The sequence below is a fragment of the Leptosomus discolor genome, chromosome 11, assembly GCF_034619465.1.
Source record: "Leptosomus discolor isolate bLepDis1 chromosome 11, bLepDis1.hap2, whole genome shotgun sequence".
NCBI classification, from domain to species: Eukaryota; Metazoa; Chordata; class Aves; order Leptosomiformes; family Leptosomidae; genus Leptosomus; species Leptosomus discolor.
The window spans coordinates 17,242,286-17,257,751 of NC_141401.1; the positions used below are offsets into that span (position 1 = coordinate 17,242,286).

Sequence of the window (15,466 nt, forward strand, 5' to 3'; positions counted from 1 at the left end):
AGGTCTCCTAGAGAGCTGTTCTCCTAAAACACTCGTATTTGGCTGACTCAGGAAACGGTTTGCTTGCAGAGAAGTTTCCTGTATTTCATTAAGCACAAATGAGGCTTGTTTCATGCTTCAAACTTGCCAAGACGCCCCTCAACAAGTCCATCCCCTGGGGACTTTCGCTGAAAAGCCAGCAGCAGCAGTGCAGCTACACCCCAGGTACCTTTAGACCGCCCCAACTGGACCCCAAGGACGCTTGACAAAACAGAGGTTTTTCTAGGTATGGTCCTGAAATTCAGCCGTGAATCAAAATTAGCCAGCCTCTGGGATTGGTGTTCATTGTTCTCCCCTGGAAGGGAGATTTTTGAGTAAGCCCTCAAAACAGTTCTTAAGACAGACCACAAAAAGCCCACAAATGCACTCAGGGCAAAGACTTCCCCGGTGCAGGAAGATGTTGGTGTAAGTTTCCTTGGAGACATGGTCGTTAGATGTTGCCTGTGCCACAGCGTCTTCAGCTTCTGCAGTCACCTCCACTCGTGTCCTAATTAGGATTAAGTTCTCCTGTTGGTTGATGCATCGAGCTGTTACTGTCTGATGCTCTCCAGGACAGCCAAGGTGAAGCTGAGATCGTGGTAGGCACTTTGGTGGCTCTTCGTGATCCAGGGGAGGAGGCCAGGACAGGTCCACAGCTCAAGCCACCTTGGGCTCTCACCACAGGCTGTGCTGCTCCACTGGGGTCTCTGGAGAAGCCCTTTTCATCCCTCCCAGACCATCTTCTACCATAGCAGGACCACTGCTGGGGCCAGCACAGTCCCTGTCTGGTCTCCAGAGCATGGCTGGCATTGCAGGCTGAGCTGTGTGGTGGCTCCAGGGAGTCCTGTTGTCCCACAACGGGCAACGAATGTTTTGCACAACCACCCAGCTGTGACATGCCCACCTCTTGGTTTGAATGCTCCTCTGATGAGCACAAAGGGATCCCCATAACCAGTCCCTTCACCACAGCAACTTCCAACCTGGGTGTTGAAACTGCAAGTTTGGATTTTCCTAATCCTTAACAGAAAATGCAGTTATAATGAAAAAAAGCTATGAAACAAGCCAAGATCCCTCAAAATCTCAAGTGCCTGTTCTGCGACACCAGTCACAGCAAATCTTAACAAACCCAAGAAGAGACATGTGACAGATCACACCCACCTGGTTGCCAGAAATCCTTGTTCCCATACATGAGATCAGCACCAATTAGAGCCTCCTTGATCCAATGCTCATCAAGCAATCATACCCATTTCCTCATAAAATCAAAGCAGGCTGACTGATTCTACGCAGCAGCACCATTTTTGGGTAGTGCTATCAAATGCCCAAGGTATGGCAGAAGACCAGCCCCCAACAGGGCTTCTGTGGGATCAGCCGCTTGCAGAAGAGGAGAGGAAGTGAAAGTCACCACCACACACACCTCTGCTTCCCCCAAGAAGCACCAGCTGGAGTTCCCCCCCTTGAAGCAGGCACCACATCCCACCCATCACTCCTTTTCCCCCTCACCCAGATTTAAGATCAGACCCAGTGTCCCCAAGGTTACTTTGTCCCACCTTGCACCTTCCCTTCAGAGCCACAAAGATCCCATGTACACCAGATAAACCTTTTTTTTTTTTAATAGAAAAGCATTCCTGCACCTTCTCAGCAGGATAAAAAGTGCAACTGAGCACAGTGCCACCATGCTCCAGATCCACCCACAACCCATCAGCCACTGGAGCCCACAAAATCAGCTCAGGTTGTCAGATGACTCCGAAGAAACATTTTAAAAGGACCTCACTGAAGTCCTCCAATTTTATTTAGATAAAAATCCCGTACAATTCAGAGCACTGAAGAGCTACAATTGTTTTTCAAACAGAAATACCAACATTTATTTATCACGATGTGCTCAAAAAAAACCCCAAACAACTCTAGCTCATGTACTGCTTTGGGTAGACAGTATTTCATTGATAAGCTTTATTAAAGAAGAAATTATGCAATGAAGAATAATGCTCTTCATCATATCCACAAGCAAGATGTGAAGAAAGGACAGAAGCTCAAGATTATTTTTGACTTGCAAGGCAGAATTTTTCAGACCTGCATGGGGGAAGAGATGGACATCAGTCACTCTGTTCACACCTTCAACTGTAATTGTTTTCAGAAAAAAAAAACGCACTTTCCACAAGGGAACTCTGACTGCAGAGTCCCAGCTGCAGGCAGATCAACCCACCTTCCAATTATATTCAACCCTCGGTGGGGGTTCAGAGTTCAACAAGCAATCCTCTGCCAAGACGGTCCTTGCTCTCCACCCCTAGCACCAGCTGCATGGATATTCTCCCTTTATCCTGGTCTCAACTCCTCCACCCCAGCTCAGTAAATCCTTGTCCCCAGACCCTAGCAAGTCACGAATGTCCCACCTCCAATGCAGCCTGGCACCCCTCACCATCCTGACCTTCACACCACCACTCCCCCCCAAAGGCACTGCATGCCATGCTGCCGCGTGGGCACAGCACACCCCATCCCTGCTGCCCAAAGGCAAGTGACAAACCACAAGAGCAGCTGTATATAATTTTCAGAGTTCTGTTACCCAGAAGTGTCTGTCCTGTATCAAATTATGGGTCCACGTACCTCAGCATCCTGCCCCAAGTGGCAGCCAGAAGCAAACCCTTCAGCATTTACAGCATCCCTTCTAAATCCCCTTCCAATACAACCACTGCTGGCTCCTGGGATCTCTTGAGCCTTTCCCCAGCCCACAATATCACACCTCAGCTTTTCTGCTGCAAATTAAAGAGTGTATCTTGCCCCCCACGAGAAAGATGATCAACTGACCCTCATTTTCTCTTGTCCCTGAAAGCCTAACACGCCTCCAAGCCTTCGTTGCTTTACAGCAAGGGCAGGCTGGAGCGCTTTAGAGGGACAGCAGCATCAAACAGCGAGAACTAAAGAACTCTGGTCCATCTACATCTTCCCAAGAAGAAATGCCCAAGGCAGTTTTTCTGATTTACAAAGTTTGACTCGTGATTCGGTCACCATCTGGTCTGATGTGAAGGGCTTTTCCAGTGGGGTCTTGCCAAGGCTTGTCCGGGGCACAGTTAATAATTATCCAGCCTCTACCAGGGTACGTAACTATGGCGTTTCAACCAGCATTGCAGCTATGCCAGCTAGGCTACATGTCTTTAGTTTTCTTTTCCCTATCAAGGGTTAAACTACTACTTACCTGATTGCTAAATCCAGATCAGTTTGCCCAGGTAGTCTGAAGAACCCAGAGCCCTCAGACTGCGAGATACCAGTGAATAAAACCACAACTGCTTCAGGTTTGGCAGCAAGGCATCTATTTGTGCCTCATAAATCCCACATTACTGAGCCACCACACTGCCTGCCACAAGGCCAACCAGCCTGCCTCCCCCCAGGTCACAGGGATTCCCAGCTATGGCAACTTCCTCCTCACTGGACAGAGGAGAGGGTCTGGGGAAGCACCAGAGGATATGTGACAACTCCAAATGATATCTGGCAGACACACCAAAGACATCCAGGGAAGTTTTGCTCCAACAGGCTCATTTCTTTTGAGCAACAGAGACTCTTGTAGGCAAGGTATGGCCGATAACTGGCCAAAACAGCGGCTAGAAAGGGTGTGGGAACAGCCCCACTCCCAATCAGTGGCAACACTATATATATTATTTTGGTAGGTGGTTCCTTTTGCTCCTCAACTCTGTAAGCTACACACAGAAAAGCACTCCATGTTCTCTTTATCAGCATAGCACGGAGCACCAGCCTAACTCACCGTGGTTATTCCAGACTCAGCTTAGAAGTCTTCATCTGCAAGAAAGAAGAGCAGAGTGTTAAGCTTCAGGTCAAACAGCACGCCTTCTCTCCTGTCACACCACAAGCCCACCCCTGCTGGAACCAGCCCCACCACTTGGCTGTGTGCTTGCTGTAGCAGGCTGGGTCACCACCATCAGTCCCATCCTTCTTTTTAGTCACCAAAAATAAAGCCAAAAGTCACAGCATGACCCATGTCTTTCTAGGCAAGTTCACCTAGAAAGAGATCAGAGTGCTCCACTAAAGTCATCAGGCATAGCACAGCCAAACACCTACAGGTCACACCAAGGCAAGCCTGCCCCATCTGCGACTAATAAACCCTTTCACAGCTATGTGCACACAGCCTTTCCAGCAGCCCAGCTGGAACCAAGTTGATTTTCCATCTATAGCACAAGAGCTTCAAAATCCACCCCATTAGAGCACCCTGTTTCCCAAGAAGGGGAACAGAGACACTAGACATAAACGAATGGTCTCTGGCTTCTACAAGCGAACAGCAGCAAAGCTTGAAGAAGAAGGTGGCACACGATACCCCATCGGAAATCCTGTGGCTTGCCAAAGACAGCGTGGTCCACCCTGCAAACGTAGATGTCGCCCTTCCTGGGGGTGAACGGCACGTAGACCAGGCGCTGGAAATACCACTTGTCATTGAAGGACATGTCTGCATACTGCACGCCGCTCATGGGCTCCCCATTCTTCAGGAAGGAAATGTCGATCTTCGGAGGGTGGAAACCACTCACGAAGCAGTTGAGGGTGTTCTCCACCCCGTGCACGGCACGGTTGCGGGAGTACACCTCCACCTTCGGTGCCTCTGGAGAGGAAGGCAAAGGGGTAGTGAGAAGCACGGCTGCAGCGGGCACCGCCTCCAAGAAGTCAGTGCCCACCCACCCGGCCACAGCAACCGGTACCGGGCCCCTCACAGAACCTCCCCCCGGCTCACACCGGCCTCGGGGCTCTCGCTGCCCCGCCCCACCCCATCCCCTCACAGCACCTCCCGCCCCCGGTTCACACCGGTACCAAGCCCCTCGCAGCACCTCCCTCACCCCCAGCAGGGTCCTCCGCGCCGCCGCGGGCACTCACCGTTCGCCTCCCCCAGGCCGACCAGCGCGACCAGCACCAGGACCCCGACCTTCAGCGCCAGCTCCATCGCCACCAGCCCAGCCGCTCCGCTCCGCTCCGTTCCCCTCAAGGACTAGCCCGCCCCCCTCGCCCGCCGCCTTTTATAGTCCCGATGGCGCGCGGCCAATCGCGATGCGGAACTGCCTACGCGTCATCAGTCTCTAGGAAGAGCGGCAGCTGAGAGGTCATGCGAGCCATCCCCCGCGCCTGCGCACTGCGGGCAGCGTCGCTTTCACTTTCCCTTTCGTTTCGGATCTGAGGCACCGCCCGGGGCTTGGCGCGGCGCCAGCCGTAGGACCTGCTGCCGTGGCTGTGCCCCTGGCCCGCTCTCCCCGTGCTGGGGCCTTTCCCGCCCTCGGCCTTCCCCTCGAGCATGGAGGCATCGAAGGTGTGAGGCGGCGCCGGGCCCCGGCCGAGCATGGGCGGCCGCTCGGCCAGGCCTTGAGCTGGACACGTGCGGTCAGGAACCCCCGCTGGGAGCAGATCGCGGCTCCAAGGTGCTCGCCCGCCTCCTCCCCTCACCAAAAAGGGGGTAAAAACGGCCTCTCCTGGAAGGTTTTGCAGGCAGGGCCAGTATTACGCTGATGGCCTGCACTGGCATGGCATGGCCTGGGTGCCTTCCATTCTGCCTTGGTTTAGTCTCTTTAGAAGCCTCTGTGGGACTGTCTTGGTCTAGGGGCTGCAGGATGACATCAGCCGTGAGAACCCGAAGGTCAAAGAATCAGGAAAACCTGTGAGCACTGAAGCTTGGCTCGGCTGGCTGTGCCTGTGAGCAGCCTGGAACGCTGCAGGGAGAAGTACAGCAGCTTTGAAGAGCAGCTTTAAAAAAAACAAGGTTGGAAAGGCAAATGAACAGTATTGAAGAGCACATAGGTGCTTTATACACTTGGGAGCTTGTCTGCATGTGGTCCTGCAGGTCATGTACTGTTTATCTTTACAGTTGCTGTTTCAGACTGAGAAGCAGGTATGTTTGTATTGTCTTCCATACAGCTGCATAAGGATTAAAAAGTTAAAAAAAAAAAAAAAAAAAAGGAAAGGAAAGTCACTACTAATGGGGAGAAAACAGCAGTATCACAGAGCTCCTCTAACACTGGGCCCCATTTAAGACTTGCCTTAATACATCCCCTTTAAAGACCTCACTTAAATCAGTAAAGTGTGTACAGAGAACATCGCTCACCCAAAGGCAGCCAGTAAATCGGGACTGAGCAAAGAAAAAACCTGCAAATACTTGATACTGATCCCCATGGGCCCAGCTCTGAGATGGGCTCTTGCTGGGTTTGTTGGCTGCCCAGTGAGCGGCGCCAGCAGCCACGCAGCTGCTGTCGAGTGTGTTTTGCTGAGATAAGGGAATGCAGCTGCTGCCGGAGCCTTGTCAGGCTCTCACAGCAATAAGCCCTGACAGCTGCATCGGCGGCTGAGCTGGCGTCGGGGCTCACCGCCTCGGAGCCCGGCCCGCAGGCTAGTCTGGCTCTGCCCAGGCAAGTGACCCCCTTGGCTCGAGGAGGATTGATCACACAAACAGCCGATCGCAGGATGCGGCTCCTTTCTGCACGCTGACACCTGGGCTCTGCCCCTTGGGACGGGAGGTGACCCTGCCGTATCCCCCGTAAAGAGAAGCCAAACCCTCCCACACGATGTTGCTAAAAGGCTGCGCTGATTCGGTTAGAACAGCCAAATCTTCCTCTTTTAGGGCACTTCTGCTTTTATCAGCAGAAATACTCAAGGAGCGGGTGAGGTCAGACATGACCGAGGCGTTTCTGGCCTTTGGGGGGACGAAGACAGCCTGCTGCGCTTTGCGGGGCGCAGGTGTTTACAGCGGCCTCGCCCCAGTTTTGCTTCCCCCTGCCGTGGGGCTCCGAGGCACGCGTCCAGCCGCACCCGCCGCGTGGAGGGGTTCAGGTCAGAAAAACGCCGGCAGGGAGCGACGAGAGCAGCGGGCGCAGCCGGGCGGGGGTCGCTGCGCCCCGGCAGACGCGGGGGTTCGCGGTTTCACACCCCCTTTCGCGGGTGCCGCCATGGAACCTCGTCTTCCCCCCCGCCCTGCCCCGGCTCCGCGTGGGCGGGGCCCAGCCGAGGGGGCGGGGAGAAGCGGCTGCGCAGGCGCCGGAAGCAGTGGGCGCCGCCATGCTGTACGGCAGGCGCATGCGCGGCGGCGCGGCGCCGCCGGCGCGGCGGCGGCGGTCCGTAAAAGGCGGCGGGGGGCGCAGCCCGGCCCCGTAGAGGGACGCGGGCGGGCGGGCGGCGCCGCGGCATGGCGGAGGGCGGCGAGCCGGTTGTGAGTGCCCGCCCTGCTCCGCCCTAGTGTGCTGCTCCGTCCCGGGGCCGCCTCCCCTCCCGCTTCCCTGGGTCACGCCCCCCTTTCACCGGTGCAGGTTCCCCCGGGGCTGCTTCTCCCGGTGCCGGCTCTCTGCAGAGTTGTCGGTACCGGAGAAGACGCTGCCTTGGAGGTGCCGGTGGGGTGCTCTTCCTTGCCTTGTGCTTGGGTGCTGTTCATGCCCTGGTAGCAGGGCATTCACTCTGAAGCCTAATGGTGTCACTCAGCACCAGCCACGCTGGTGCTGTTCCATGCTGGCACCCCCTGTGTTGGCAGGGGTCACCTCTGGGCGGCCACAGCCCTGGTCCCGGCAGGCTTCACTTGTCTCCTACCCTGCCCTGAGCCAGCAGGTCCTGTCCTTGCAGGCAGTGCTGGTGGCTCGTGCTCTTCCCTTTCCAGCTGTAGGGCAGCTGTGAGCCCTGGGAGCTGCCTGGCACCACCAGTGGGGTCGGGGCAGGTTGGGTGTCCCCCACTTTCCACTTTGGGAGCATGTTGGGATTGCCTCTCTGTTAGCAAGGACTCTGCTGCTTTTGACTCTAGATCCTTGAGGACTACCTGCTGGTGGAAGATGTGCCTCTGCTGGAGGAGATGGCTGAAGAGGATGAAGAGCTCGACCTGTACAACGAGATGACTTTTGGGCTAGGTAAGATCTCAGGGGAGCCCCAGTGTTGGGAAGATCAGCCAGCACCCAACAGGGTGAGGAGGATGTCTCCCTGCCTGGTGAGAAGCTGGGTTGGGAGCAGGGACCTTAGTAGGCACTACCTGGGTTCTTACCCACCCTAACATGCTCTGCTTTCCCCCCTGCAAGACCGAGACTCCACTGAGGAGGACACCATGAAATCCCTGATGCCTCCAGAGATAAGCCCCGAGCTGGCCAAAGCAGTGGCAGAGGAGACTGAGGCTGGGGAGGAACTGGGGCTCAGAGCGGCTGAGCAGCTGGAGGAGCTGGGAGAACCCCAGGAGGAAAGTGGGATGGAGCTGGAGGTTGAGAAGGTCGGCTCTGAGTTGGAGGAAGAGGAGGAGGAGGAGGAGGAACTAGGGACTGAGGAACAGGAGGAAGACCAGGAGCCCTGCGAGGAGCCCTGCGAGGAGCCAAACGACCTGGGAGACCCGGCGGTGATGAGAGCTGTGCAGAGCAAACCCACGCTGGAGGTGATGTGTGAGCGGAGAGGGAGGGGACTCGCACCTGGCCAGCAGGCAGAGGGGCTGGTGGGGACCCGCTGCTTCCCCCTCCATCCCCTCACCTGTGGGTCCTGCCCCATGGAGGGCACCAGGGGATAGTCTGTTCCCTATCCAAGGGAGGAAGACCCACTGTGGCAGGGCTGAGCACGTGCCTGTAACTTTCTCTTTGCTTGCAGAGCCAGGACTCAGCAGTGCTGGACAGCAGGATTGGTGCTTCCTGGGCAGAGTTCGGCAAAGAGGACCTGGTAAAAATGTCCCCTCTTATCCAGTGATAAGGCTGAGCAGCAGCTGCAGTGTCCCCTGCCCCATGCTGACTGTCTCTCTGTCTTCCAGCTGGCGATGGATCCTGCTGCGTGGGGCTCCTGCCCCAGCAGCATCCTACCCCACCATGTGCTGGAGGTGGGTACCCCCAGCCAGGCCCTCGGGGAGTGGCTCCCAGTACCCTGAGCCAAGGGTCTTGCAGGTGATTTGGGGTGACTGGGGGACCTCCAAAGCCTTGTCATGGGTCTGGAGGCGCACAGGTATGTCTCTTGTATGCCAAGGTTGTGAGTGGAGGTGCCCACCCTAAGCAGAGCCTGGATTTGAAGGTAAAGCTGTTGAGTTTGAGGGGTCTGGAACCCCCATGCCGGGTATCTCTGTGGGTTCCCTGCTGTTGCACGCTGCCAGGGTGGGAGCCTGGCTAGTGCGTGGTCTGGCTGAGCAATGACCAAAGGTTTTGGTGAGCTACCCGATGCTGGGGGAGCTAAATTGATCCCGGCTGGGCCCTGTTCCCATCTCTTCCTGTCTCCTTCTTGCAGGATAAAGCTATCTTCCAGGTCCTGGAGAGGCCCCCACCATCCACCAATGTGGCCCTTGACTTTCTCCGCTGCCCCATGCAGAGGGGCTATGGGGGGTCTCCCCGGCTCAAGCGCCCTGACTTAAGACTGATGCCCCCCAAGTCCTTCCCACAGCGCTTTCTCCGGCAGGTAATGGGTTTTGGGGAGCTCTTGCATCCCCTCTTTCTCTGCCTTCCCCTCCCCAGAAGTGCAGCCTTGAGGACAGGCTTGTCCCAGCAACACCTTCCATGTCCTGCCCTGCAGCAGTCACCCCTGATGCCTCGCTCCCCGTGCTCCCCTCGGCCCTTCACGCCGGCTCGCAGGACCTCTCCGCTCTTCACTTCTAACCAGGTAGTGCAGCAGGCTGCGATCCACCGCCATGTCCCCTCTGAGGTGGCCATGGAGTGGCAGGGGCTGGAGACAGTACCTCCCTAAAGCCCTGCTGTCTAGGGCAGACTTTGCAGTTCTGTCTGATCCTGAGCACCTGTCTCCAGTGTCTTGCTGATGGGAAAGTGGAGCCACAGGTGTAGCCATTGCTTCGTAAATCTGCTTGTCCTGATGTCCCCACAGGACCTGCACTGGGCATGGTGTTGTGCTTGGTGTCACGCTGCAGTACTGGTGATGGACCTGGGGCACTCAAGCCCTGGTGACACCTGGGCCCCCTTGCATTGCTCAGTTGTAGTGGCAGGATCCTGGGGGGGTATCACTTTGCTGTGGTGCCCTACACATTCCCTCTGTGCAGGGAGAGGGTTGTCCCTGTGAGGATGGGAGCCAGAAGCCAGCACGGAGCTGGCAGACCCCTCCGGGACCCTCGGAGGAGAAGCCTCAGACACTTGATCGCTCCTCTCTCCTTTCCAGACCACAGGGTACGCTTCTCCGGCTCCTTTCCGGCCCATGTCGCCCAACATCGGCAGCCCACCGCGGCCTCTCGCCATGCACTTCGGTCCCATGTCTCCCTCTTTGGACCCTGCTCTCTTCTTCAGTCCGTCAGCCAGTGGCCAGCTGAACCTCAGGTAGCAGGATAGCAAGTGGGGTGCCTGGGTGGGAGTGGAGGAGCCCCACAGAGCAGCTGGGGGGTGTCCCCCCCTCTGGTGATGGCTCTAGTGCAGGTGCTGAGCCCCCCGACCCCCATCTGATCTCCTTTGCAGTGCGCCCAGCCATATGACCCAGCTGCACCCCCAGCACCAGCGGATGTTGACCCAGCGGCAGCAGCAAGGCGGGCAGGCGCAGAGGTAAGGGTGTCCCTGAGGGAGCTGCGGGGACGTGGGGGGGGCTCTGGGCAGTCACAGCAGGCTGCGATCTTCTCCTGTACCAGCATCTCTGCCAAGAAGCTGTGGTCTCCTAAAGTGGACCCTGATGCTGGGCTGATGACCTCCAAGGAGAAGGACTGGGTTGTTAAGGTGGAGATGATCCAGCTGCAGAGTGAGAACATGGATGATGACTACTACTACCAGGTGAGTTCCTGCAGGCAGCACCAGTGTCTTATTCTGGTCCTCAGGGCTGGGACTTAATCTCTTTGGGAGCCCGAGGGTGCCGGGGCCTGTGGTGCCTCCCCTCCTGGCTACACCTGTTGTTACAGACATACTACCACCGGCTGGAGCGCAAACAGGCAGAGGAGGAGCTGTTCGGTGGGCGCAACAAGCAGGAGCCCACCAAGCTGGTCACACCATTCATCCAAAAAGTGGAGACATATGACTCTGGTGAGGGGCTGGGTGGAGGGCGGGGAGCTGGATGAAGGGTTCCAGGACGTGGTCTCACCACATCCCGTCTCTCCTCCAGTGGTGCGCATTGCGGGCTCGCTGGGCCAGGTTGCGGTGTCCACCTGCTACAGCCCTCGCCGGGCTATCGATGCTGTGCACCATGCCCTCGTGGAGGAGGTAGGTGAGGGGAAGCCAGGCTGGTTGGTGCCCCGGGTGCCCAGGGACACTGCTCTGAGCTTTCCCCAGGCCCTGGAGCAGCTTTAGCAGGAGCTTTAAGAGCTGCTGCAACCGAGCATGGGCGCTGCCCCAAGCTGCGGGATGTGGCACACAGTTGGAGCAGGTGTCGCCTTGGTGGTGGCAGGTTGTCCTCTGCCAAGGGGAGCATGGGGCTCTGGGCAGTCAGAGCTGGCTGTGGCTTTCCCATGGGTTTGCTCTGTATCCTGAAGCCGCCTCTGATCCCCAGGGAGCAGCTGGCCCAGTGCTCTGCTGGCGGCGGTGGCTGGTGCTGGTTGTAACTGTTGTGCCTTTCTCCCCTCCTGAAGGCTGCGGGGAGCCACCGGCTTCGGGCGCTGCACAGGATTGAAAAGGTAAGTGAGCTGCAATTTGGGGCAGGGTGGGATGGTGCAGATGCTTGGTTTTCATCCAAGGAGCTCTGTGTGGGGACATCTGGGCAGCAGCCCTGGATAACCAGTTGATAGAAGATGCTCCAACTGCCCTCTTACCCTGTGCTGTTTCTCCAGCTCTTCTTGCAGCTGCTGGAAGTGGAGGAAATACAGCGGAAGATGTCCCTGGCCCCGGAGGAGCAGCAGCCCTGCTGTCAGGAGCAGAAGAGCCGAGAAGTGGAGCGTATCTACCAAGCGTTGAAAATCGGGGCTTGCAGCAGTGAAGAGTGAGTTTGTGCTGTGGGGAAAGAGGAGTAGGGAGCACATTCTGGTCCTCGTGGGCCTCAGATGGTTATGGATGAGTAGTTCTCGGTGACGGGGAGGGTTGGATCCTGTCCTCTGTGTGTCACCGTGGCCTGTGTTGACCCTGCCCATGAGCCTTGTCCTCCACTGGAGCTGGTGCTGGTCCTTCTGGATGGACAGAGATGCTACAGGTCCCTTGGGACCTGTGCCAATGGAGCCTTCATCCCCAGGGAGGCAGAAGATGAGTTCCTGCAGCTCCTGTGTGTGCGGAAGGGCAAGAAGCTCACAGCCCGGCTGCTGCCCCACCTGACCCAGGAGCAAGTGGAGAAGATCCTGCTGACCATCACCCACCACCTGCCCTTCCTCATGAAGAAGGACGTGTTGGACGAGGTGAGCACCTCCAGTTGGGGCAGGGGCATCCCAAGCTGTCTCCTTCCCTGTTGCTCTTGCTGGGGGGGCACCTTGGGCAATGGGGCAGGCCCCTATCTTGCTGGTCCCAGCCTGACCAGGCAGCTGGTGGGGTTGACACATGACAGGAACCTCTTCCCTGGGGAGGAGGAAGATCTCCAGGAGAGGTTGAAACAGTCCTGGTGGCAGTGCCCCCCTGGGGATGGGGGGTGCAGCATTGATCCTTGCATCCCCTGCAGGTGTTGGGATGGGGCTCAGGGATGGGGCTGTGGCCATGATGTGCCAAACAGTCTCAGATCCCTGCTCTCCCCTCTGCCCTGCCCAGTCTCTCCCCCTGCTCTACAGCCCATTGAATGAGGTGGTGGGCGGGATGACCTTCAGCAAACTCATTGAGGTCCTGCGGGAGATGACCAGGCCTCTGCCCGAGTCCCCCGAGCTCCCCCTCACCATGGCCTTGAAGAACCAGGTACGCAGCCCTGAGGAGCGCAGAGCCTTGTGGCATCCCTGGGGTGCCGCTGCTGCTGGCTGTGACGCGCCTCCTGGTGCTTCCTCGCAGTTTGGGATCTCCTTGCTCTACTCCCTGCTGAGCCATGGCGAGAGGCTGCTGTCCTCTGACGCGCCGCTGGAGCCACGCAGCGGGGACTTTGAGACGTGGTGAGTGGCTGTGTGAGCAGCAGGGTTGGGGTTGCTGGCCGGTGGGATGCTCACCCCCTGCGCTGATGCCCCCAGGACGGACACGGTGTTCCTGGTCGCCCGGGAGCTGTCACAAGTGCCGAAGGCCTTGCTGGTGGAGCCTCTCTTCTTGCCCAGCAATCTTCTCTCGCTCTTCTGCCGCTACCTGGACAAGCAGACCATCCACCACCTGGAAGCCAAGATGGAGTGAGTACTGCCTGGCATGGCTCCCTGCCTCTCCTGGGAATCCCCCAGACAGCATCGGCCTGCTGGCAGGGCGAGTGGGACAACCTGATCCTCCACGCTCATGTTGTCCCCGCAGGTGCTCTCCGCTGCCATCGGAGGCTGCCATGCCATGCTGAGCCCTGGGAGCCGGGGCCAGCAGTGCCGGGAATGGGACTTTGAGTTTTGAAGCAAACACTTACCCTGGTGCGGGGCACTCTGGGTGAACTGTGCACCGGCAGGGCTGGTGCTCGAGGGCTGATGCTGACCTGCCCTGGTGCCTGGGAGCACAGTACGGGGAGGCGGGTAACTTATTTTGGCCTCGCACCCAGTAGCGGTGAGCACCGGATCATGGTGGGTATCGAAGTAGGGTCTGCACAGGGGCGCTGGGAGCACCTGGTGGTGAATGACTTTGCATACAGCACTTGAAATAAAATAAAAAGGTGATTGATGAGCTCCTCCGGCTCCTGTGGGAAGCTTCTCCTGTAAGCACAGGGGTCCTGGAGGCATTGCCTGGCCATGGAGAGCCCTGGTCGGGGATGGTGGGGATCTGAGTGTGCAGTAAAGGGGAAGGAGAAGCAGGGAGGGGTGCACAGAGGACTCAGAAGGACAATAAAGGGGGTGGAGGAGAAGGCAATGTGCTCAGAAGGGAGCAAAGGGGATCAGAGGACCCATGCGGCTGGGGACAGAGGGGAGTTGAGCCCCCAGGGAGAGGAGTAGGCTGGAAGAAGAGGGATGTGTGGGGAAGCTGGGGTCAGAGCTTGCCCTGAGGGGAAAGGGAAGATCTGTGCACACAGGAGGGTGCATCTCAGTGCACATGGGGAGGATATGGGAGGATCTTGAACATATGTGGGTTGGGTAATAAAGCCGCCCTTCTCTGTGCTGAGCTCTCAAAGGCTAGTCTAAAGACTTGCAGACATGGTCATGATGAAGTTCCTTGAAGCATCTTGAGCCACTTTAACTGACTGTGAGGCTGTAGGACACTACCACAAGCTGACCCACACTTCTGCATCTAGGGGTGAGGGCGTGCCTAGGTGTAATGTCTGGTCCCACTGTAGAAATCTTTGTGGCTCCTGCCTCACTTATAGGGGTAGGATTTCCCCTAACCCTGTGGGACAGCTGAGCCTAGGCCACCCATGTCTCTTCAGAGGTCTAAACTTGACACCCAAAGCCTGGTGTATGTTCAAAAGAGGTTTGCACCAGAAAGTTCCCATCCTCAAACTAGTAGCTATCATGTGCCTGAGCTCCAGCCCTGTGTAGATGAGAGTAGATGAAACTATTCTGTTAAACTGACATCCTCCAGAGACCAAGTGAATGTACAATAAGAATTTGCATAAAATTGAGGATGTGCCTGCTATGGCTGAGCGGCTGGGTGGAATTTATCTCCATAGCTTAACAAGACAGCTCAGATCTCAGCTTCTGAAACACTTCAGAGGAGCAACTAAGATGCCTGAATACAGCTGTGCAGAGACAAGAGATGCTGCAGATGTGATGCAGGACCCAGGGGGAACTCCTGCCCTTTGTGCTAGAGGCAGGGTGTAGGCTGTCAATCACCTAAAAAAGGTGCAAAGTCCAGCTGGAAGGAGCTCGAGATCATTCTGGCACCTGCTTTTGTCATCCTGATGCCTCTCCTGCTCATTTTGCTGTCCTGCAGCCTCAGCCTTTTCTCTGCCCTCAAAATCAGATTTGCCAAAAGCAGTCTTCTCCACTTGCTCCTTGCACTTTATTGTTGGAAAGTTCTTTGGGACAGCTATGTTCATTCCTAGGCATCCCTAGCCATCCACTGCTATGTCAGTTCAGAAGAATGACACCTCTATGGTGACCCACCTGCAAGCAAAAGGATGGACCTTGCCACTAGAAGGCCTAGAGACAATTTCAGACAGAAGGGAGCTAGCAGCTGCTCACTGATTTGCAGGGGGAGAAGGACAGCACCGAGTCCTTCAAGATAAGGATAAGCCATGTTATGTTTTCAGTTTGCAACAAGCAGAGTGCAGACCTAGCGCAAGTGCTCCTTGCCTGAGAGCCAGCGTGGGTGAAGGAAGAAAGTGTGACATGGTTGCAATCACATGTGAAACCAAATGATCCAATGTGGAAGGGCTGGAGGTCTCTACTGGATTTTGCTGCTTTGTTGCAGGAAACCGCTGAGACAAAAGAAGGAAAATATATCTCTTCTGGTTACTCTCCCACAACTGAGGAACCCGCACTACCCAGCAGCTCCCCTTGGTGCTTCCCATGTGAAGAAAGAGACCCTCTCCCTGGGGCATCACCTGGTGATTTAATTCAGCTGAGAGGTGTCCAGCAGCTCAGGGACCTCATCTGATTTAT

At 56.6% G+C, this 15,466-nt stretch overlaps 2 protein-coding genes across 3 annotated transcripts; one reads left to right on the forward strand and one right to left on the reverse strand.

Moving 5' to 3' along the window:
* Positions 1 to 1,768: 1,768 nt before the first annotated feature.
* B2M (beta-2-microglobulin) lies at positions 1,769 to 4,977 on the reverse strand. The gene is made up of 4 exons (XM_086471463.1): positions 4,885 to 4,977; positions 4,337 to 4,615; positions 3,770 to 3,804; positions 1,769 to 2,085 (listed from the first exon to the last, which is right to left on the reverse strand). Exons 1-3 carry the CDS (start codon positions 4,949 to 4,951, stop codon positions 3,791 to 3,793), a joined length of 360 nt encoding a protein of 119 aa, XP_086327589.1. The 5' UTR covers positions 4,952 to 4,977; the 3' UTR covers positions 1,769 to 2,085; positions 3,770 to 3,790.
* A 2,191-nt stretch (positions 4,978 to 7,168) lies between these two features.
* Positions 7,169 to 13,599, forward strand: PATL2 (PAT1 homolog 2). Of its 2 annotated transcripts, none has more exons than XM_086471445.1 (19): positions 7,169 to 7,198; positions 7,778 to 7,880; positions 8,046 to 8,389; positions 8,596 to 8,664; positions 8,753 to 8,818; positions 9,217 to 9,384; positions 9,499 to 9,585; positions 10,093 to 10,247; positions 10,383 to 10,466; positions 10,550 to 10,688; positions 10,814 to 10,934; positions 11,014 to 11,111; positions 11,477 to 11,521; positions 11,675 to 11,823; positions 12,070 to 12,229; positions 12,573 to 12,713; positions 12,804 to 12,901; positions 12,977 to 13,126; positions 13,242 to 13,599. In XM_086471445.1, the coding sequence occupies exons 1-19, from the start codon at positions 7,175 to 7,177 to the stop codon at positions 13,279 to 13,281; spliced, it is 2,241 nt and encodes a 746-aa protein (XP_086327571.1). In that variant the 5' UTR covers positions 7,169 to 7,174; the 3' UTR covers positions 13,282 to 13,599. The 2 variants fall into 2 exon arrangements, with proteins under 2 accessions (XP_086327571.1, XP_086327572.1); XM_086471446.1 differs by having other exon boundaries at positions 9,502 to 9,585.
* The last annotated feature ends 1,867 nt before the right edge of the window (positions 13,600 to 15,466 follow it).

What these genes read in the sequence shown, in the direction of transcription:
- B2M (XM_086471463.1), bottom strand. Translation starts at nt 4,951, where the DNA reads ATGGAGCTGGCGCTGAAGGTCGGGGTCCTGGTGCTGGTCGCGCTGGTC. An exon ending in CGGCCTGGGGGAGGCGAACG is followed by an intron (nt 4,616 to 4,884) that starts GTGAGTGCCCGC and finishes CTTCCTCTCCAG; the next exon opens with AGGCACCGAAGGTGGAGGTG.
- PATL2 (XM_086471445.1), top strand. Translation starts at nt 7,175, where the DNA reads ATGGCGGAGGGCGGCGAGCCGGTT. An exon ending in CGCTGCACAGGATTGAAAAG is followed by an intron (nt 11,522 to 11,674) that starts GTAAGTGAGCTG and finishes CTGTTTCTCCAG; the next exon opens with CTCTTCTTGCAGCTGCTGGA. An exon ending in CCATGGCCTTGAAGAACCAG is followed by an intron (nt 12,714 to 12,803) that starts GTACGCAGCCCT and finishes GCTTCCTCGCAG; the next exon opens with TTTGGGATCTCCTTGCTCTA.